We start from the raw sequence: 22,225 nt of genomic DNA, 5'->3' as shown, positions 1-22,225 counted from the left end.
CCTCCCGTGCCCCGTACCCCCGTGCCCCGTACCCCCGGCCCCGCTCCCCTCCCGTGCCCCGTGCCCCGTGCCCCGTACCCCCGTACCCCGTACCCCGGCCCCGTACCCCCGGCCCCGGCCCCGCTCCCCTCCCGTGCCCCGTGCCCCGTACCCCCGTACCCCGTACCCCGGCCCCGTACCCCCGGCCCCGGCCCCGGCCCCGGCCCCGCTCCCCTCCCGGGCCCCCGGCCCCGCCCCCGGCCCCGCCCCCGGCCCCGCCCCGCCCCCGCTCCCATTGGCTGCGGCGGCGGCGGGCGGGGCCGCTTTGTGACGTCACGATCAGCTGTCGGAAGGTGCCGATTTGTGCGGGGGAGCGGCGCGCGCTCGGCAGAACCGCGGGGTCCGCACCGGGACCGGGACCGCACCGCACCGGGACCGGCACTACCTCAGCGTCTTCCGCCGCCCGGGACACGCAGGGCCGGTGAGTGTCCGCGGGACGCGGTCGGGGCCGCGCCGAGGCCAGGCACGGGGGTTGGGGCCCGCACAGCCCGGGCGGGGAGCGCCCGGCGGGGGCGGCCCGGGACCCCTCGGTTTCGGCCCCCCCCGCGCCTGTTGTTTGTTTCTTCTTCACCGGATTAAGATTGGCGCTCGTTCCCCGCTCCCATTGGCTGCGCTGCGGTGACGTCGCCTCATTTGCATTTGACATTGAGACGTCACAGCGCTCCCCCCGTGTCCCGCCGTGACCCCGGCCCGGGGCGGCGGCGATCGTGGCACGTGGGACTCGCCCGCCCTGGGCACGCGTGGGTGGCCCCCGTGGCCCTCCCGCGCCTGTCGCTGCTGTGGCGTTTCTCGGCAGGAAACGTGGATGTGGCTCCCCCCGTGATGTTTAGACGCTCTGGGTGCGAAACGTGGCGTTCTGGAAAAGGAATGTAAATATATAAGTATGTGTCAATATATGAAATATGTCATAGAAATCACAGAATGAGTCGGTTTGGCTGTGACCTTAAAAATCATCTCGTTCCGACCCCCTGCAGGGGGTGTCCTGCTAGGGACACCTTCTTATACTGTATGTTATATACTGTATAAAATACAGCATATACAGTATATTATATCAAATAAATTTTTGTAGAGAATACAAATAGATGTAAATCTCTAACACAAAGCATTAGCTATTTGACTTATTTCCAGCAATTCCTTGGTGCTTTGGATTTAAATCCTTCTGTCTTTAGATCTCGATTGCCTTTGTAAATTCCACCTGTTTTTATAAAATTCAGATGTATGCTTTGATATTTTCGTTGAGTTTAGTGTGCTGGCCGGGCAGGGGCCATGCGTGGAGGGGGAGGACTCTGGCAGTGCTCAGCTGAGGTTTGTGCCGTGGGGCAACTCCACTGCGTCCCAGGAGTCCCTCAGGTACCAAACACAGCATCTCCCTCTGCTATTGCTGCTCTAAGGGCGCCTCCTTTGGGACAGCTCAAATAAGTCATGTCCTAAAAGGGCAACTTTCCTCTGGATTTCATTTCTCTCACCTCAGCTTGGCTGAGCCTGTCAAGCCCTGGAAACTAATGCTTCTCCCATCTGGGGGACTCATTGTGGAAAAACTCGGACTTTGTGGAGTGTAGAAACGGGTTTAAAAGGACATTTTTGCTCTTATAATTATTTTATGCACATACTTGTGTAGGGGAGCTACAGCCCTGTTTAGAGCACCTGAGCAAAGAGACCGGCATCCCAAAATAGTGGATTAAACTTCCTTGGGGCCAGTGCTGAAGCAGCACCAAAGAGAGCTGAGCAGGTGCCAAGTACTGTAGCTTGTTCAGCCAAGGTTTTGCTGTGGAAGGAAACAATCCCAGAAACCCTCCCAGAAACAGGTGTTGGGCTCTGGTACAGGACTGTGCTGAACCTCCTTTCCCACCAGGCTTAATCTACAGAGTGCCAAGAAATGTGTTGTTTTGCTCTAAAATAAATATTTTCTCTCCTTTTATATTTCATCCCCACTAAATACTCCCCTTCTCCCCCCTCAAACAACAAACCTACAACTAAAAAAGACAAAAGCTGTCTGCTGTAGCTCACTGTTGGGAACAAGTTGCGTTGAGCTGCTGCTTATCTGGGTGAACAAAAAAGGAAAAATATAAAAGTTTTTTTTTCCTCAGGTAATAAAATGGTAACACCTGCTTGTGTAATGGTAATTACCTGCTTGTAATTAGACTGGACAACCCTGTGACACAAATGTGTATCTAAGGGGTTTTTAATGCTGACTGCACAGCGAATCCTCTCCAGTGAGGGGGGCCCTGAGTGGGCTTGGAGGGAGCTGCTGGGGAGCTCAGGGTCCTTGTGGTGTCCAAGTCCAGTGTACCAGCTGCTGTTCAGCCTCTGTGATTTGTGGAGGCTGTAAGGCTGGGCTGCTCCCCTCCCTCCCAGTGTGCAGCTCCTCAGGATGCTTCACTGCTTGGGATGCTTCACCCAGTGCATCCCAGAGAGGAAAGTTCTAAAATTTCATAGCATGACTCATGGCAAATCTAAAATTTCCAAGATTCTGCCAGCCCCTGGCAGATTTGCCAGGACTGTGTGTGATGATATCAAGCAGCACGAGGTCACATTTGCCCTTGGGGTAAGGACCTTTGTGCAGCAGTGAACAGAAGAGCTGCTGGGCATGCAGAGACCAACTCTGGGAAAAACATCTCCTCATTCTGCAGGGTCCCTCTCCTTCAGGCAGGATCTGGAGGAGCATGTGGGAACTCTAGTCCCTGCTGAGACCCTGGACTGGCTGAGGAAAGCTCTTCCATCTTCTGTCTTGGTCTGCCTTTAAGAAGAGTCTCATGATGAAGAGTTTTTTTTTATTTTTCAAACTGCTCTCTGCCTTCCCCCCCTCTACTCCCCTGATCTGCCATGGAAGAGGCTCTGGCTCAGCTTCAGCCTCTGTTTTGCTGGAATCAGTCTGTCTGTGCTGGCAGCACCTCAGGGTGCAGCTCTGCCCCTGTTCCCAGGGCTCCCCCAAGGCAATCCCATCCATGGGCCTGCTGGCAGAGCAATGGGATCAGCTGGACCTGTAGCACAGTCATGGGACCAAATTCAACATTAATTCAGCCCCACCAAACTGTCCCAGGCAGGTTCCTGCCACCTCTGGTCCTTTCCTTGATGGGGAGGGGTAAGGGACAGCCCAGGGATGATTCACTGGTCATTTCTGGGGTGATGAACACAACTCCCCTGAGCTGTCCAGCCGCTGGATCCCCTTCCGTGTTTTGTGTTTCTGTGCTGGGTTTAGGATTTTCCTGCATCCAGCACAGCGAGCATTTGAAACGCTCGTCTAATTTAGGTAGAATGAGTTGAAAATCCCATTTCCCAAGTGGGTTGGAGGAAGGCACCTGGTTTGTACCTCGGCCTCCTGCTGGGCTGACTGCGCGGGTGTTCTTAGCTGTGCCGAGGAAGGGCTGCTCCCGCTGCCTGCCGGCAGCATCCCTCCTGCCGCCGAGTATTTATGGAAAGATTCAGGGAGCCTGTTGCCATTTCCAAGGGGAGTTGCTGTTTTCTTGCACACTGTGACTTGTGAGAGCCACCAGTCCTGGGGCGCTGCAGCTTCTGCCCCAATGAGTTCCTGGTGCATCCCGGGGCTTTTCTGCCCAGCCTGCTCCCTATTCTTAGCTCCTGGGGTTATTTGCAGCCACGGTGACTCAGAAAACTAATTATTGTGTCAAGGTTTCTGATGCATTGTGGTTTCCTTACTTCCACTTTAAATTTAATATTTTTAATAACTTTTGGCTTGTTGTAAAAGGCTGTTGGACTTTCTGGAAGGAATCTGATGGACGTAATTCATTTAGAAACTTGTCTGTCCCCAGGTGAGTGTCCCTGGTGGGCTGTCCCCTTGTGCTGGCAGTGCCTGGTTGACATGCTGAGTCAGGGGGTTTGTGGAAGCCTGGGAAGGATGGCAGCTGTCCTGTGGTGGTGGCCCCAGCTCTGGCAGGGGACAGGGGGTCAGTGTGTGGTTTCTGGGGCAGCTCAGCCCCAGGGTGTGGTATATAGGCAAGCCCCTTGTGTCCTGAGCAGGGACACAGCTCCCCCACGGATGTGGGGCACCTGCAGATGCAAGAAAGCTGGAAGAAGGGACCTGAGAGGAAGAGAAGACATCTCGTGGTCCAAACTGGTTCTGTGGGCACCACCTCTGCCTGGTGACAAGGCACAGGTTGACCTCAGTCCCCTGTCAGGGACACATTTGGGTCCCTCCTGCTCTGCAGTTCCCATTGAGGCTGCCAGCCCTCCATGCCCTGGTGTAAATGGGGAGAATGTTTGCTGCAGGGAAAGCAGAGGCTTTTCAAATACCTGGATAAACTTCAGAGCTTGATCTGCTAGTGGCTGCTCCAGCCAGAGAAGTGCGTGGTGGAGCTTGCAGGGATGGAGGTGGCCTGTGGCCATTTGACTGGGCAGGAGCTGGCCAAGGAGTCTCTTGCCTTGTGCAGGGCTGAGCAGGTCACCCAAGCCCCCTACGATGAACTGATGGAGGAGCTTGGTGGCTGCCAGGGAGGGTCTGGAGGGTCTCCTAGGCCAGGAGCTGCTCCCTTCTAGTGGGGTGGGAGATTGCAGACTCACGGACTGCCTGGGGTTGGAAGGGACCTTTACAGAGCATCTCATCCCACACCCCTGCCATGGCAGGGACACCTTTCACTATCCCAGGCTGCTCCAAGCCCCATCTAGCATGGCCTTGGACACTTCCAGGGATGGGGCAGCCACAGCTGCTCTGGGCACCTGTGCCAGGGCCTCCCCACCCTCACAGTCAAGAATTCCTTCCCAATATCCCATCTAACCCTGCCCTCAGAGAGTGCAATGCCATTCCTCCTTGTCCTGGCACTCCACCCCTTGTCCAAAGTTGTTCTCCAGCTCTTTAGACACTGGAAGGGGCTCCAAGGTCTCCCTGGAGCCTTCTCTTCTCCAGGTGAACACCTCCAGCTCTCCCAGCCTGTCCCAGAGCAGAGGGGCTCCAGCCCTTGGAGCATCTTTGTGGCCTCTCTGGACTCACTCCAGCAGCTCCACATCCTTCTGATGTTGGGTCCCCAGGGCTGGAGGCAGCTCTGCAGGTGGGGTTTCACCTGGGTGGGAAGAGGGGCAGAATCTCCTCCTCACCTCTGCCCACACTGTGTGATCAGCCCAGGGCACGTTTGGTTTCTGGGCTGTCAGTGCCCATGGCAAGGTCACATCCAATTTGTCACCACCAGCACCCCCAAGTCCTTCTCCCAGGACTGCTCCCCACCCACCAAGCCCCAGCCTGTGCTGGTGCTCGGGCTGCCCTGACCCAGGTGCAGGACCTTGCACTTGGCCTGGTTGAACTCCATGAGGTTCACGTGAGCTCCTCCAGGCTGCCCAGGACCCTCTGCGTGGCCCATCCCTTCCATCTGCTGAACTGGCTGCTCCACACAGCTCAGTGTCATCCACAAACCTGCTGAGAGTTCTGGAGATCAGAGCTTCATCCTGGTGCTTTAACCTGAGTATTTCAGAGACAGGGCAAAGTGAGGGGCAGGATTAATGCTCATTTTGGCCCTTGCCTGCATTTTGGCCTCGCTCCTGCCTTCACCCTCCTGGTTTGATCCTGAAGGCTTTGCCAGGATCCTCCTGCAGCTCCCTGGGCACCACCATGGGGCTGGTCCTGCCACTGTAGCCCACCCATGGCACAGTCTCTATTGCACCAGGAAAGGGGTCAGGGCCACCCCATGTTCCCTTCCTTGGGGAGGGTGACAGCTAGAGACTTACTTGAAATTCTTCGGGGAATGAGCCTTTAAAATTATCCATTTTAAGTTTTGCTCTTGGGGGAACTTCTAATTCTCTCCCACTTTCTCCAGAGCTGTGGCAGCTGCCTGTGGGCCCCTGTGCCTTAACTTAAGAAGTTACATTTGGGAGAGGGGACAATCAAAAATAACAGTGTCTGTTGTGTCCTCAGAAAAGACAAATTACCTCTGGGTTGGGGTGGACACCTGAGGAATCCAGGTACCTTACTCCCCTTCCTGTGATTTTCTGGGGACTGGTCCCTAAGCAAGGAGGTGCTCTGAGCTGTTCCTGGGGGAACAGCTTTCCTGCTGTCCTGTGAAAGCTTTTGTCATGATTTAACAAAGGAAAATGAAAAGGTTTTGACCATGTCAGGGGTCGTTTGGCTTTGAGCTTGCTGGAGGATGAGCCCTTGGCAGGGGGCTCCCAAAGCCAAGGCTGCAGAGCATGGGAAGCACTCACTGCAGCAAGACATTCCAGGCTGACTTGTCTTAGGCAACAGCAAAAATCTCTGCCTGCTTGGGTGCTTTTCTGGGTTACCTTGCCCTGGCATCCAAACTGGGTCCACTGTCTTCTCCTGTCCCAGTGTGACAGATCTTGTCCCCAGTTCTGCTGTTGGGTGACATCTGGGCAGCAGACAAAGTGACATTTGCACGAGGTAGGTCAAGAGCATTGGCAGTGTCCTACTAGTCCTGGGCTTGGGGCACAGCACAGGAGACCCTGCTGTCCCCATGCCCACTGTGTCATCCTGAGGACCTGCCTGGTGACACTGGGGTCAGCTTTGGCTCAGCACTTCTGCCAGCCTGGCAATGCCCCAGCTCAATAAGCACATGAACCCACTCCTGGCCTCACACTGAGCCAGGGCCATGGTGGTCTCAAGGGTCTGGCCCCTGTGTCCCCTGTGCCTTCCATGAGCTGCCCCAGGCTCTCCTGCCCAGCACCTGGAGAGCAGCAAACAGTGGGAGACTCTGGAACATCACCAGCAGGAACCTGGGAGCTGTGGAGTTTCTGCCACAATTAGATATTTAATCAACTTCTTAAATAAGTAATATTCATGTCATATTAAAAGGCATTTACTGCCTAGGCGAGTGCTCAGGCAGGTGCCAGGTTTCCAGGCTGAGCTGGCGTGCTGAGACTGTGGCTGTGTGCCACAGCCCTCAGGGCTGGCCAGGGTGGCCTTTGCCAGCCCTGCTCGGTGGGAATGGAGGCACGTGGACATCCTGTGGGAGGGAGCTTGGAGTGGAGCACACCGGAGTGCATTCAGAGCCCAGCTGGCCACCAGCCCCTCTGCCTGTTGTTTCCCTGGATTATATTCATACGTTCTAATGATCCAGGTGAGGGGGGTGTCTGGCTGATTTAATTGATAGCACTGGAGGGTAACAGCATGGCTGTTGTTGTTGTGGGGTCAGAGAAACAACTCTGTCTTGTCTCAGTGCCCTTCCCTGCTCAGTGTCTCCAGGGGAAGCCAGGGACCCTCTCAGGACACAGAGCAGAGTCCTCCCTGAGCTCCTGTTCTTCCTGGTGAGAGTCTCCACAAGAGACTCAGCTGAGAGAGAGACTCTCAGCTGAGCCATCCCAGAGCTGGGAAGCTGGGCTGGAGCCCTGAACACTGCTGTCGGCAGCAGGGCATGGCTGTGGCTCATGGTCTGCCTTGTGCCCTGTGGCAACTGAAGTCACCAAGGGCCTGCCCTAGGGGCCAGGTGGTGTCACACTGCTGCCCTGGCCGTGCCAGGGAGGGAGAGCTGGCTGTTGCAGGGCTGCTTCCTGCTCCATCACTCCCTTCTGCATCTGGAAGTGTCCGAGATCAGAACCCCTGAGCTCCAGGGGATCCCATCCTGAGGGAAGGCTCCTTTGGTTTCTCATTTTCTGCATTGTAGAGCAGATGTGGTTCCTCCCAAGGCACCCGAGAGACTGCAAAAGGCATTTCCATCCCACAGGGATGAATAAAAGAGTGCCTGAGTGCCAGAACTGCAATGCCCAGGCCAGCCACCTTCCCAGGATGCTGGGACTGGGGAAGCCACGGGGCAGCAGGGCTGAGCTAGAGCTTGTCCTGCAGGAGGACTCGGGTGGACACACGGTGTCCCCTGTACCCTTCCCTGCTGCCTGGGGCAGGTGGAGTTTCCCTGGGTGGAGCATCACTCAAGCTCCATGGACCCATTGTTGACAGGGTCCTGAACTGGGGCGTTGCATGAAATGGGGATTTGCCCTTTCAATGCACCCACATCAGTGTGCCAAGCACGGCAGCGCCCAGCTGTCCCTTCTCAACTGCACTGAGATCCTGGTGGCATTTTGTGGCATTTTCATCCTCTTTTAATGTCTCTGGACCAGGAGGCACAAAAGAACACACAAATGTACCTTTTGGCTGCCACTCCTGTGCCTTGCCATGAGCTTGGCAGACATTAATGAAATGAATGAGTGCTGACCTCCCCCCACACTGGAGGGAATCTGCTTTCCCAGGGATAAAGCACCGATGAGCTGAGCAGAGGTGAAGCAGAGACCCACAAAGGGCTGGGATGGGAGGCTGGATGTGAACAACAGTGTGTGTTGGCAGCCCAGAGAGCCAACAGCATCCTGGGCTTGTCCTCACAGGGTGGGCAAAGGTGAGGAGGAGATTCTGCCCCTCTGCCCACCCAGGTGAACCCCACCTGCAGAGCTGCCTCCAGCCCTGGGGACCCAGCACCAAAAGGATGTGGAGCTGCTGGAGTGAGTCCAAAGAGGCCACAAAGATGCTCCAAGGGCTGGAGCCCCTCTGCTCTGGGACAGACTGGGAGAGCTGGAGGTGTTCACCTGGAGAGGAGGACCCAGGGACACTCTTTCAGTACCTAAAGGGACTCCAAAAGATCTGGAAAGGGACTGGAGTGACAGGACAGGAAGGAATGGCTTCCCACAGGCATAGGGCAGGGTTAGATGGGATATTGGGAAGGAATTATTGACTGTGAGGGTGGGGAGGCCCTGGCACAGAGAAGCTGTGGCAGCTCCTGGATACCTGGAAGTGTCCCAGGCCAGGTTGGACTGGGCTTGGAGCAGCCTGGGCTACTGGATGGTGTCCCTGCCATGGCAGGGCATGGAATGAGATGGGCCTTCAAGGTCCCTCCCTGTCCAAACCAATCTAGGATTCTGTAACAATGCTATCCTCGTCCTGCCTGCTGCCAGGAGCTTGGCATGTTTGTCTGACTTGGGCACAGTGTCTCCTCTATCCCTGCCAGCTCCTGGGGATGGGTCTCCTGGGACACCCCACCCACCAAGATGGGGCCACAATGGGGCTTGATGCAGGTGGGGGCTGCAGGGCACAGGCACCCAGTGCTGCTTTGGATACAGCACCAGCTGGGACAGCCCATGGCACAGATCAGTGCCAGAGGCACCTTTTTGCTGTCCCCTTGAGCCCATCTGAGCCCCTGGGATGCAGGAGGGCCACACTGCCACCCTGTTTTAATGTGCTGTTCTTTTTTCTCTCCCTTTTCCAGGCCTTTGCACTGAAGCCAAGTGAAGCACCTCACAATTGCACTGTAAACCACTCAGCTCTGATTTCCCTGGCAGCCAAACATCTCTGTCACTGACACCTCAAGGGCTATTTCTCCCCTCCCTGCCCATCTCTCCTGCGTCTGTGCCTGGAAGCTGGTGCCCAGCAGTAGCTCTGTCTCCCTGTCCATCCTGCTGGACTGCTCCCCACCATGTTTCAGCGTCTCACCAGCCTCTTCTTCAGTGACAGCAATACACCAGAGGGCCTGGAGGAGCCCAAACCCTTTGTTGAGGAAGAGGAGGAGGAGGATGGCTGGCTCATAATTGATCTTGCAGGTGAGCAAAGCAACAGAACTTCTTCCCACAGCCTCTGGGGCACCTTGTCTCTCCAGAGCTGGGCAAACCCTTATATCAGCAGATGAGCTTATACCACAAGGGAACAGCTCTGCCCTTCATTTTTTCTCCCCTGGTCCCCATGCTCTGCCCGTGGTGCCCAGCTCTATGGTCACTGCAGCCCCCTGACCTGCTGCTCCTTTTCCCCTTTCCTCTCCTGGTGGTGGTTCTCAACTTTCTGCTAGTGTGGGAGCAGCATCAGCATCTGCAGCTGGGGTTGCTGCTGCCCAGAAGGCTCCAGGTGCCTCCATGCCAGGAGGGGAGCTTGGTAAGGCAGGGAGTTCACCCAGGGTTTTGGGGTGATCCTGCCCATGGGGCTCGGTGGGGTGGGGGGTCCAGCCCTGGCAGGCTGGGCACTGCCATGGCCTGGGCTGTGCCCTGGACAGCAGCACTTTTCCAGGAGGAGACAAGCTCAGCTGCTAGCTGCTCCCTGCCCTGCCCCTGCTGAAAGCAAACCAGGAGCCTGTTCCCCTGGGAGGCCCCAGTCCTGGCGGGGTGGGGGCATGTCCCCATGGGAGGGCAGGTGGCAGTGCTGCCTGCCTGTTCCAGCTGGGGATGTGCACCAGAGATCTGGCCATGTTTGGGTCCCATGAGAAGAGTAAATCTCAGCTCCATGGGCATTATCTTCCCAAATTATTCCCACTGTCCATGCCAAGCACAAGGGATGTTTGGCACCAGGTGCCTGTACCTAGAGAGCCCACAGGGCTCTCCATTCCCAGAGCCATCCCGAGCCCTGTGTAACACCAACCAGACAGGCTGAATTCCTCCTGTGCAGATATTCTCCAGCTCTGTTCAGACCTTGGGAGTTGCTGTTGTAGATTGATGATTCAGCCAATTGCAATGATGTTTTTATGACCTTTTCCTTGCAAATCCAGCAGCAGTCAGAGACAAACCCTCCTGCCTGTGCAGGAGCTCCTGATGGCTGTGCTCTGCTTTGGTAGCCCCTGGTTGGTTGTGAGGCTCCAGCTTAGGGGACCACAGATGTGTCCTGCAGGTTTAGGAGGAGGGGTTTGTCCTCCCTCTTGCAGGCAGCAGGTCTCTGAGCAGATGTTCCCTGCCTGTTCCCCATACTTGTTTTTGTTATTCAGATTGTTCATTAGGCTTTTTTCCTCATATGCAGTGACCTGGAGAGGGGACCAGAGCAGGGACAAGACTGAGATAGGGGACAGGGCCAGCCCCATGCCTGGTAGGAGAACTGGAGAGCTGCTGGAGGTGATGGGTGGTGTGGGCAAGGGCAGTTGTGGAGGCTTCCCTGTCCTCTGGGCATTCAGGTGACTGTCCAGGGCGGGTCACAGCAGTGCCATGGCAGGGGGTTGTTGCAAGGAGGTCCCTGGAGCAGTGGGCACACAGCTGCCACGTATCAGGGCCAGCTGGCAGCAGCTGCAGCGTGCCTAAGGCATGCCAGGAGGAGCCAGGAGCTTCCCAGCCAGAGAAACGCTATGCTGTGCCCTGATCCCTGGGTGAAGGCTGCAGATGGCTCAGAGGGGACCAGAGCTTGACTCTGGCACCAAACGCTCCCATGTTTTCCCAGTGAAGTGCCTCGGCTCTCGGTGCCACGCTGGCTTCCAGCAGTGTCTGCCTATGAATGGCACCCTGCTGCTGATTCAGCTGCAGTCTGTTCCCACAGCAGTCCCTGAACACTGAGGGACCAGTTTCTCTCAGCCCTATTTCTGGGGCTTGCGTATAGCAAACACTCCAAGAACCAAGCCTAGAGCCCCATCCTTTCCCTTGGAGTTGTGGTGGCCAGCAGCAGCTCCCAGCCTGGCTCCCTCCCAGCAGCAGAGAGGCAGCCTAGGGAGCCTCTGGATTCAGCCTCTGTCAGCCTGGTCATTGCCCCCTGTGTTGCAAAATGCACCCAAATTACTCAGGCCTTCCTGGAATGTTTCTGATGCTGCTCCTGCCCCCTTGCTTAGCCTGGCCCTGCTCCCAGGGAGAGAGCAAAGAGCATTTCTCAAGATGTGGCTGTATGACTGAGGTACTTGAGGATCCCAAAATACTGCTTTGTGACATTAAACCCCACCTGGCCAAGATGCCCAGGATGATTCTTATGCCCTATTGTGGGAGTGCTGCTCCAGCTGAGCTCGGTGGCTGTCCCCAGGCTGACAAACACTCTCCAGCCCGGCATGTTAACAGCTATTAATAGGCTGATATCCTTTGAGCTGGCAAAAGACATTCTTGTGTTTGTAAAAGGTCAGCTGTGGCCTGTCCTGAGTCCTGGGCTGGAGCATCAGCTGCAGGAGGAGCTGGGGATGCACCGAGCCAGGAATACCCAGCCCCATGCTCTGTTTCATCTGTGCTTCCTCGTGCTCCCTCATCCAGCTGCAGGGTCCATGTAGATACTGCACAGCCTCCCCCCTCAGCAGTTCTCTCCAATCCCCCTGATGACTTGGGAATGGGTGTGGGCGTCCCCACATTCGGTGCATGCTCCCTGCGCATTACAGCACCAGAAATTCCAAGCACTGGCGGCCTAGAAAAGCACTGGCCCAAGTGCTGCTGCCAGGTAGAGGTGAGGAAGGGAAGGCATGGGAGGCTTGGGGGGTGTCAGCTTCTATATCAGCCACTCAAAATTTGGCCTCTGACAGGCTGGAGTTGAAGGCACAGCGAAAACCTTTGCTGAAGAATTAATTCCCATGATTTCTTCCAGAGAAAAGGTGTGGACTGTTTTTCTGCTGTGTGTGCTTGGTTTCCGTGTTTGCGGAGTGCTGCCGGTGTTTGTGAGCACCGGCGCGTCGGCGTTCCCCCGGCTCGGCCCGGCCCGGCTCAGGTGCCATCAGAACAGGGAAAGCAGAGTTTTTCACTGCCTGGACTCCTTCTCTCCTTTTGAGAAGGAAAGAACCCATTGCTGCAGTAAACCGTGCTGGGGTCCCACCTCTGTGGGCCAGCCCGTCCGGGCAGAGCCGTTTCCATGCCGGAGCGGAGCGGGGGGTTCTGGCCGGGGCGCGGCGCGGCCCGCGTGTAGCGGCGTGCTGGCGGTGGGTGTCTCGCACTAACGATGCCCCTTTCTCTCCCCCTCCCTCCCTCCCTCCCTCCCCACTGTACATGGTATGTGTGTGTCCCCGCTGCGCCCCGCATGGCTCTGCACCCCGCCCCAGGCAGCCGGGCCCGCCCCGGCCCCGCCCGCCGCCCGGCTGCTGGCGGCACCGGGCGCTCGGCGCGACCCCGCCCGACGCCCCCCGGCCCGCCGCCGCCGCCGGCTGCTTCCCCGGTTCCGGCCGGTCCCTGCTTGATGGACGAGAGTTGGTTTGTCACCCCTCCCCCCTGTTTTACTGCAGAGGAGCCCGGCCCCGACGGCGTGGGGAGCAGCCCCATGGAGGACCTGCTCATCGAGCACCCCAGCATGTCCGTCTATGTCACCAGCACCCTCGAGGTGGATGGGGAGGGTCCCGAGGACGATGCTGCAGAGTGAGTGCACTGTGAGGGTGTTGGGGGGCCAGCAGCCCGAGCACCCCCTGAGGGACCAGGGGTGCATGGTCAGTCTTGCCATCCCAAACCCCTGCCTACACCCAGAAATGTTTCACCCATGGGCATAGTGTGGCAGTGGGGGACATCAGTGTCACCATGCCTACCTCAGGGAACACTCTGCATATCTGGCAGGGTGCCCCAGCTGGCACCACACATGGCTGGCAGCCCCCAAGTCCCAAAATCCTCTGCTAAGGGGTCTCATTAGCAAATTCGGATGGCCAGGGCTGCAGGACACGAGCTTAGCACTGGGCTCTCCTGGGAGAGGGCTATCTTCATCTCCCCTGCCCTTAGCAGGGTCTCCTGGCACGGCCACCTCTGTCAAGGCCACACCTGCCAGTGCCAGTGCCAGTGCCACCTGTCACCATGCCACCCACCCCGGGGTGGTGTTGCCAGGCAGGGCTTACACCAGGGCTTTGCATAGGCATGGCCCGAGCAAAGCAAGCCCATGGGACAGGGTGGCCTTTGGGCACAGTGGTGCCCCTCAGGCAAGAGGGTGCTGCAGCCCCCCTCAACCCCCCGCCTGTCCCCAGACTGGCCCAGCAGGGGGGTGGGTATCCCACAGGTGTAGGGAGTGGGACACTTCTCCCTGCCCCAAACCCCAGCTTAGCAGTGGGGAAATTAAACAGAAATGCCCCAATAGCCCCTTTGTCCCCCCAGGCCTGTGTGCTGGAGCCCTCCACACCTATTCCTGGGCCCACATCCTGGAGCTCTGCCCTCCCCCCAGGGCTGCTGTCCCCTGCCCAGCAGCCCCCGAGGAAAACCCGGAGCATGCCCATGCTCAGCCCGACTGCTGCCGTGGCTGCCACCGTGCCATGGGGTCCCTGCTCTCCCCTCCGTCCCAGCCTTCCAACACCTCCCCTGAAGCCCTTGGTGGGGCAGGGAGGAGTAAACATTTGGGGTGAGCTTTGCTTCAGGCCAGGAGGACTGTTCCTGGTTAGGGGACAGCATTCCTAGTTAGAGGACAGCATTCCTAGTTGGGGGTTGCTATTCTTGGCCGGAACACCATTCCTGGTTAGATGACACCGGTCCTGGCTAGTGGACACCATTCCTGTCTAGGTGACACCATTCCTTCAGGACTTCTCTCTTTCCAAAGTCTCCCTGAGGGCCAGAGCTTGATGTCCAGAGCTTCTGGAGCACCTCAGTGCTGGAGGGGGCAGAAAGGGCTAAAGGGAACCTGAGACTAGCAAGGCTCCAAAGGGGTCACGGTGGGATGGAGACAGACCAGGCTCAAGGGACGCAGGCACAGTGGAGTTCTTGGAGGTGTCTTGATTCTTTCGGGAGTCCCAGAGCCCGCCTCGCTGGAGCATCGCTCCGCTCGGCAGGCTGCCGGGGCGGAGGGCCGTGCCGCAGGCCGGCGGCCGCCGTCCCCGCCTGCCGGGCGGCGCTGACGCCGCTGTCTCCGCAGGGCCGTTCCGGAGGCGCGGCCGGAGCCGCCCGCGGCGCAGCGCGGCCGGGCGCTGGCGGGCAAGGCGGCGGCGCTGGACCGCGCGGGGCCGGCGCCGCGGGCGCAGCGGGCCAAGCAGCTGGCGGAGCGGCAGCGCCTGGCCCAGAAGGCGCTGCAGCGGCAGAACAGGGCCCGGCAGCGCCCGCCCCGCCGCGCCAAGCAGCTCCCGGGAGCCTTCGTCCACCAGCCCTGCCAGCGCCACTGCAACTACTGACCTCGCTCCGCCGCCCAGGGGCTGCCCCCGGCCGGCCCCGGCCCCGGGAGCGGCCCCCACGGACACCGGGGACGCGGCGGCGGCTTCGCTCCACGCCCCGCGCCCGCACGCCTGGCCCGCACTCCTCATCTCCCTCCTGCACCCTCACCGTGCCCCTCGCCCTCGACGCCGTCTGGGTCACCGCTCCCGGAGCCGCCGGCGTGGAGGACCACGCTACCCCTCCCCGCCGCCTCGGCAGCCTTCACGTGGGAAATCAGAATTCCCAGTGAAATCACCTCTTCCTGAAATCCACCCGTTCCTGGTGAAACCTGTTTGTCCTGATAAACCTGTGACATCAGTGCCTTTCCTCACATCACCGCTCCATGTACAGCCTGGCTGGGATGTCACAGAGACATTGAGTGGGAGTGACAAGAGCAATGAAGCCACAAGATTTGGGATTTTTAGGAAAATGTCATCAATGACACTAAATAATGCTTCTGCCCTGCAAAACCAGCAAACGCTCCTCTCCCTCCTTGATTTTTAAGCTACATTTTACCATGATAAGATAATGCCCCACTGCCAGTCCTGAAGGGGCTTGTGGTTGAAAGCGCTGGTGGAATCTCCGTGGCTGGGTCAGCCAGGCAGCTCCTGGTGCCTCACGGTGTTGTTTTTTTTTAAATCAACCTTAAAAGGAATCTCAGGAATCAAAGCACCGTCCCAGCGCTGCGCCGGAGCCCTTGCCGGGAGGGGTGGCCAGCCTGGTGTGGCATCACCGTGGCTGGTGGTCCCACCTGAGCAAGCCCTTTGGTCAGTCAGCTGCCAGCCACACTGTATCCCCATACAGGGGACATGTACAGGGTGCGCCTGTATGCGTGTGTGTATATATTTCTATATTCCTCTCTGTACCTGTACACTCAGAAGAGGCACTGTAAAGCTGAGGGTCGTTGTCTGCCTGCTGTTAGTCCTCAGGAAGGGAGACGAGGCAGGGATCTGCACAGCTTCCCCAAGGTGGCCAAAGCACGTCCGTGGTGATGGTGAAGAGATGCTGAAGAGGAGGCCGGAGTGAAGAGGCTGAAGTAAGGACAAAGATGGATCTGGGAACCACTGCAATGGGTCGGGATGGGGCGGGCCTGAGTGAGAGGATTGCTGTAACAGCAGCTGTGACAGAGGCATCTTCTTTCCCCACTAAAAATTACATCCTTTCCTGTGAAGGGCCAAATTCCACTGCTAGGCAATGCTAATTTTTAATGCAAATCCCTCCTGTCTCCATGATGGACTCCTTCTGTCTTTGGAAGAACATGGTCCAGGCTTTTCACTGGCTCCAGCACCAGCTGAGGCAGCTTCAAATCCAGCAGAAATTTGCTGATCTGTCCCCAGTTTGCTCCTTTTAGGAACTGGTTTTGCACCCTCTGCCCTGGGAAAGCATCCTGCTCATGACCAGCTCACAGCCTGGATTCCCACCCTCTGAGACAAGAAATACCCCCACAACACTCCAGAAAATTCTGATTTCGCCAGAGGTTCTTCCACTCACCGTGTTGCATCCCTTAATATCAGCTGAAGGAATTGTGGTGAGCCCAAACAGCTGATAGTTATGAATTCTTTTAATAAGATTAAAGCCAAAATGAACTTTCTTAGTTGCAATAGCCCCTAGCTCTGGGCCGGGGAGCCTGGACTGTAGTAGCAGCTGCTGCTGCCCACCTGCAGCATTTCCGTTCCCTCCCCTGCCTCGGCCTTCCCTGGAGCAGGAGCAGGAGCTGCGGCGCATCCCGAGGTGGAACTCCGCGCCCTCGCAGGGCTGCGCCCTCCTGGGGCCTCCCCACCGCCTCTGGCCCTCGGCCGGCCTGCGGCCGCTCCGAGAGCACCCTGGTGGTGAACAGGCTGCCATCTCCTGACTCCAGGGGAGCGTTTCCATCCTTTGGCTTCCCGGGCTTCACCCTCAATGCCTTTTTTGCCCCTGCAGTGATGCCTGGGATGGACTGGGAGCAGGGCGCGTGCAGGGACAGTGGCACAGGTGCTGTGGCAGCAGGCAGGGGCTGAGCCGGGTGTCTGATGGGTGCTGCCCTCCCATCCCTGCTGGATGCACCTCTCTGTGGCAGCAGATTGGAGGAAGCCTTTTCTCTCTGGCCCCAGTACACATCAAGAAGGGGAGAAGCCGAGCACCGTCCGGCCCCCAGCTTGGTCTCCACTACAAATTGTCCTGCTGCCAGTCCCTCCGGAGCACTCCAGGAATCAGAGGCTGGCTGCGACCCCCACTGCTGCCTCAGCAGCTCCCAGAGGAACAGGCTGGGGGAGCAGTGGCCCTGAGGCAGATCCCGCCACGTCTCACCTGCCAGGCTCTCCTGTGCCTGCCCAAATGCTGGAGATGGCACCCCAAGAGAAATCTTTATGGAAATCCTCCCGTGCACCCTTGTCATCTGCTGTGAGCCAGCAGCCCTTGGCCGTGTTCCTGGGGGACTTGTCTCAGCCTGGCATTGCCACCAGCGCCCAGCCCCCAGCGCCCATTTCAAACAGGTGATCTTCTTCCTCTGTCCTGGTTTTCAGAAGCAAATTCAAACTCTTTCTGTGCCAGTCTGAGATGTCTTTCATCACTCTGTGCCCAGCCAGCACAGGAGATGAAGCAGGACTATTACTACACTTTATATCCAGAGTATGTTTATAAAGGATTAATAAATTATTAATAATGTTTTCATGAAGAAGTTAATCCAGACCCTGAGCCTCTGCAGGGTCAGCAGAGTGCACAAACCACAGCAAATGAGCTCCTGCAAGTCCTCTCTGTTGTTTGCACTCTTGCCATGTATTAACACCTAACACTCACCTGCCAAACCTTGCAAGGCACCTGTCACTCCCAGTGTGACCCAACCTCCCTGTGCTCTGGTCAACCCGTGCAGAATACCTGCAGTGTTCTGCTCCTGCCCAGCAGCAAGCACAGGGCCTGGCCTGGTCCCAGGCCTCCTGCCCAGTGCTGCCAGAGCAAGAAAACCCCATTTCACTGAGGATTTTTGTCTCCTCGAATTTAAAACAAATGAAAGGTGCTTAAAAACTGAGAACTTCCTGTGTCTGCATCCATTTGCATGTGTAGATATTTCACAGCCCAGTGTGGGTGTTCAGTAGCTTGTTTTGGTTGAATTTTCTAGGGGTTTGTTGGGGTTTTTTTTTCACCCAGTATTTGCGATGCACTGTGTGGTGCTTCCAATGGGAAGATTCTGGTTTGCAGGGAGCTCTTGAGCTGGTCCTGCTGGGACAGGTGGGGTGAATTTTGCTTTCTTTTCTGTACTTGTCTAGGGGGAAACTACAGCATGGACTCAGGGACAAATCTATTTGTTAGGGTCTTTAAAATGTCTTTTCCACAGGCTTCTCTGTTAGAATGTGGGGTTTGGTTTGGGGATGCTGCAGGGATGAGGCCTGTGGCATCATGTGGCGGTGACAGGAGCTGCAGGGTGCTCTGGCACTCCTGTGTGAAAAAGAAATTGTGGCCATTTGTGGTGGGATCATTCCTGGGCTGCAGCCCCTCTTTGTTTGTTCATGACCTGAAAATTCACCTTTACAGCCGAATGTGGCTGGTCCCTTTTTAGACTGGCTTGTGAACAACCAGGTATGGATTTTCAGCACTGAGCCTCCTAGGGTTTGGGAAGTGCAGCAGGACTGTGTGTTATGGCCTGATCCACCACAGCACTGGGATCAGGGGACAACCAGGATGGGGAAGCCATTGAAATGATCACCTGGGGAAATGGTGATGCAGGCAACTGAGAGAAATTTTTGTATTTCTTGCAATGAAAGCATAAAAAAGGGAAGAATTCCCAGTGGAGAGGCCTGGGCAAATCTGTGTTCAGTAAATGCCAGCTTTGCTGGGCAGTGTGTCAGTGCTGGGCTCAGACACCTGAGCGGGCTCCAGCCCCAGCTCAGCTTCCCAGCCCCGTGCAGGCTCGGGGGCAGCAGGGCACTGAGGCAGGCTGGGACAGTGCTCTCAGCAATGCTGGAGCTTGTAAGACCCTTATAGAGGCAAGAATCTTCCCACCACTGAAGGGCCCGTGGTGCAGGGATCTTCTTCAAGTAAGATTTGCCCCTGCTTGCCTGGTTCTGCTCTGGCTGCCACATCCCAGCGTGAGGGATAAATCCTCAAAGCGTGGTGGGATCAGGAGGGACAGCCCTGCTGGAGAAGTGCCACCTCTTGGGCTGCACCAGGGCCCCCAGTGGCCTCAGCCTCCAAGGCTGTGCTTGCTGCACTGGCCAAGCTGTGGCACTCTCAGGAGCCCTCACCAGCAGCCACAACAAAGTTCTCACGCTGAATTCTGACTCTTGCTTGGCGCTGCAGGGCAGGAGCGATGCCAAGGGAGTAGGGGCAAAGTCCTTCTCACCTGTTGCTCTGAAACTTGCACTCACCAATGCTCTAAGAAACTCTGCTGCAAAAGCTTGGAAAACGATTCTTTCCGTGGGAGTCCATATTTCCTTCTCATTGTGCAGAACATAAACGTGTGGCTCATCCCAAAGATCACTGCTGTGGGAATCTTCTCTCTTTAGGCATGTTTCTAATCAATAATTTTATATTTACATCATACTAGTTCTTCCTCTTCTATTCAGCCTTAATGGGAAGCAAAATACCCACTTAGATGTCTTACCACACCAGTAAGAAAAAAAAAAAGTAGATACTCCAGTGAGGTTCTAGGCTTGAATCCCATAGCTTTGCAGTTGCCCCTCTGGATCAGTATCAATTATATTGCCCTGCATAAAGTGGAAATTAAAGTTAATGTGAATTTATTGAGAAACAATAATTAGGAAACACTAAGAAGACATAAGTCGCCTCAAGTCGAGAGAAATGGTTCTCGGCATATCTCCGAAGGCAGCACCAAGCCCCAGTGCCCCGGGAATGGCTGCTGGCAGTCCTTGAGTCTTCCCTGAGTCTCTGGGTCAGGAGGCCATCCATGTCCAGCTGGTGCCACAGCTGGGATCTCCAGCCACCAGGGATTGTCAGCTGCCACCACTCCCAGCCTCCAGTTTGCTGCTCCTCCTCTGCTGCTCCGCTGCTGCTGCAATAGCTGCCGGTGGCAGGAGGGAAGCATCAGCACCCCAGCATCCCCCCAGCTTCTCAGAGCTTCCCCCCCAAGCCCTTCTCCACCACTGGACTGTGGTGACCTCCTCAGCACAGCTGCAGGCAGGGACCAGAGCTCGAGGAGGGACATCCATGGCACTGGCAGCCCCCCTTCCCAGGGGACTGCCACAGCAGACCTCCCGGGGACAGGAATGGGCCTTAAAAGGGGCTGATCCCCTCAGGGCTTGTGTTCTTCACGGTGAAGCTCTCCACCTCTCAGATCTGCCCCATACAAAGTCAGTAACCTCCTCTTGTCCTCATGGGCTCCCATCCCCATCCCAGTCCCATCACTGGAGCAGCTGCCACAAGTTGCCTGAACGTGGCTGTAGGAGCTGGATGCAGCAGTGGGAAGGGCTCTGCCTGCCCAAAGAATTCCTTCTTAGCTGAGAGGTGTCCTCAGCCCCACTGGAGATTCCACCTTCTCCTCCCTCACCTCCAGGATCCCAGAGCACTCCCCAGCCATGGGCTCTGGACAGCTGGACACGCTTGGCCCGGAGGTCTCCCTGTTCTATCAACCTTTCTTTTGCTTCTTGAAAACATTTGTCATTAACTACACCCATAAGCCTTTCCTTGGAGGAATGAGGATGATGAGGATGAGCAGCTTTATTTAATAGCAAAGGTGGCGTTTATGTGTGATCATCTTTCCAGTTTTGTGCACAGTGGTGACACCCAAGTGTGTCCCCTGTCACTCATTCTGAGCTCATGGTTGGCAAAGGTGTTGCTTTTCCAACCCCATATTTCTTACAGGGATGCTTCCCCATGCTCCAGAGCATGAAATGAGCTGCCAAGCTTTGACTATGTTGCAGCTAAACCTATGTTGTTGTTTCCTGAAAATCCTTCTGCCTTCCACTCTGACCCTATTTCATTGCATGGTGGGGGGAAGATTTTATTCTCTGCAAATGGAAGGGAAAACAGCACAGTAAATTCTAAGTGTAGCTTAAAAATGGGTTGCACAGGGGAGCTCAAAGCTCCTCTGCTCTTTCACATTCACCTCATGTACCCTTGCTGGGGAGCTGTGAGCAGCTGTGCCCAAGTCTCACTGAATTCTTATCCTCAGTTTTGTGCTTCTGGAAGTCTGGGGATGAGGGAGCAGTGCAAGGTGTAGCAGTAAACCAGTGAAATGTTCTCTTGTGTCAGAACTGTCCTTGTACAGAGCCCCCGAGCACTGCAATATTCTATCTGTATCTATCCAGCCCTGGTACCTGCTTGTGAAACTTGCCCACGCATTACCCACCCCTGAGCGGGACTGACTGTACATGTGCCTTCACCCTTTTTCATGGTTTGGCATCTTTTTTTAACACAATTGCAGAACTTGAATAAATCACTGAACTGCAGTTACAAGTCCTATGCAAGAGGTGACCAGGGAGTCAGTTTTCGGTATTTCTGTGTTTCTGTGTTGTTTTCAAAGTCACTCTGGGGTTTTTAAGAGAACCCCAACAGAACGAATAGCCACAAAAAGCTTTTTTTTTTTTTTTTTTTTTTTTTTTTTTTCTTTTGGCTAAAAAGCATTTAGCATTTTGGATATACTAAATCTCTTAGGCAGCTTGGAAAAGCTCTAAACCCCGGGGTTGCTCACCGGGCTGCGTTTGGAGAGCAAGCAGGAGCAGCACAACGGACGCAGGAGCGCCAGGACAGATGGCTGTTCCACGGTTGGAAAAGGTTGCCTTAAGCCTTCTCTAAATGCCCTGGAGAATGTTCCCGTGCCCTCTGCCTGTGCCAGGGCAGCCCGGGCAGAGCAGCTCCTGCCCCAGGCTCTGCCTTACCCGTGGCACGGCCACCACGGGGGAGCGGGAGAAGAGGGAGAAACCAGCCCCACGTTTTCTACATCACCTGTGCTGTAGGACTGAGAGCTCGTCTGGAACTCGAAGCAAACGAAATCCGTCCTTCTTGTGTGTTCTGTGTTCAGTTGGTGTAAGCAGGGTTCGTAGGGAAGGGGTGTCTCCTCCTCGTAGGACATTGTGTAAACATTTGCCGTGTGTCGACTGCCTGGGACACATTGTGTAGTGCGCCTGTGTGTGTGTAACCTGGTTTTGGTTGTTAGGTTGTAATGCTGTCTCTTGACTGAAAAAAAAAATCTAATATAAAGAAAAATCACAGGAAATAAAAAAATATATATTTAAAATCTGTTTTATGTGTATTCCTCTAAAGCCTGAAAGTAAATCTGTCTGCAAAATGCTTTGGTTTTTTAGAAATGCTTTTAAAAAAAATCAATGGTTTAAGAGACAAATAACAGAAAAACATCCCCTTTGAAGACAAGAACACACAGGAGAGGGGATAGCACGGGCTGAGGAGTTGGAGGGGATTTTTCCCCCTTCCCCATTACCAAACCTTACGTTTCAGCAGATATTGACAGAGCTAAAGCAGATGTCAATTGACCTGAGAAAATCCCAGATCAGCCAATCACTGCAGCATCATATGTTTCTCCAAGCACAGTGTGAGATGCTCTCAGTACCTATGAGAGGCA

General features: G+C 56.0%; 1 protein-coding gene across 2 annotated transcripts; it reads left to right on the top strand.

The window, feature by feature from the left end:
- The first annotated feature begins 293 nt into the window (after positions 1–293).
- TP53INP2 (tumor protein p53 inducible nuclear protein 2) lies at positions 294–21,887 on the top strand. 2 transcript variants are annotated; one of them, XM_077787049.1, is made up of 4 exons: positions 294–460; positions 9,189–9,519; positions 12,849–12,978; positions 14,444–21,887. In XM_077787049.1, exons 2-4 carry the CDS (start codon positions 9,396–9,398, stop codon positions 14,694–14,696), a joined length of 507 nt encoding a protein of 168 aa, XP_077643175.1. In that variant the 5' UTR covers positions 294–460; positions 9,189–9,395; the 3' UTR covers positions 14,697–21,887. The 2 variants fall into 2 exon arrangements, with proteins under 2 accessions (XP_077643175.1, XP_021392279.2); XM_021536604.3 differs by having other exon boundaries at positions 12,669–12,978.
- Positions 21,888–22,225: the final 338 nt, after the last annotated feature.

The sequence above is a fragment of the Lonchura striata genome, chromosome 17 (genome assembly GCF_046129695.1).
Source record: "Lonchura striata isolate bLonStr1 chromosome 17, bLonStr1.mat, whole genome shotgun sequence".
Taxonomy (NCBI): Eukaryota; Metazoa; Chordata; class Aves; order Passeriformes; family Estrildidae; genus Lonchura; species Lonchura striata.
This window is presented reverse-complemented; position numbering and strand designations above follow the sequence as displayed.

Excerpts from the sequence above, each read along its gene's own strand:
- TP53INP2 (XM_021536604.3), top strand. The coding sequence starts at position 9,396 with ATGTTTCAGCGTCTCACCAGCCTCTTCTTCAGTGACAGCAATACACCA. Across the intron at positions 9,520-12,668 it reads GCTCATAATTGATCTTGCAG|GCAGCCGGGCCCGCCCCGGC; the intron begins GTGAGCAAAGCA and ends ACCCCGCCCCAG. Across the intron at positions 12,979-14,443 it reads CCCGAGGACGATGCTGCAGA|GGCCGTTCCGGAGGCGCGGC; the intron begins GTGAGTGCACTG and ends CTGTCTCCGCAG.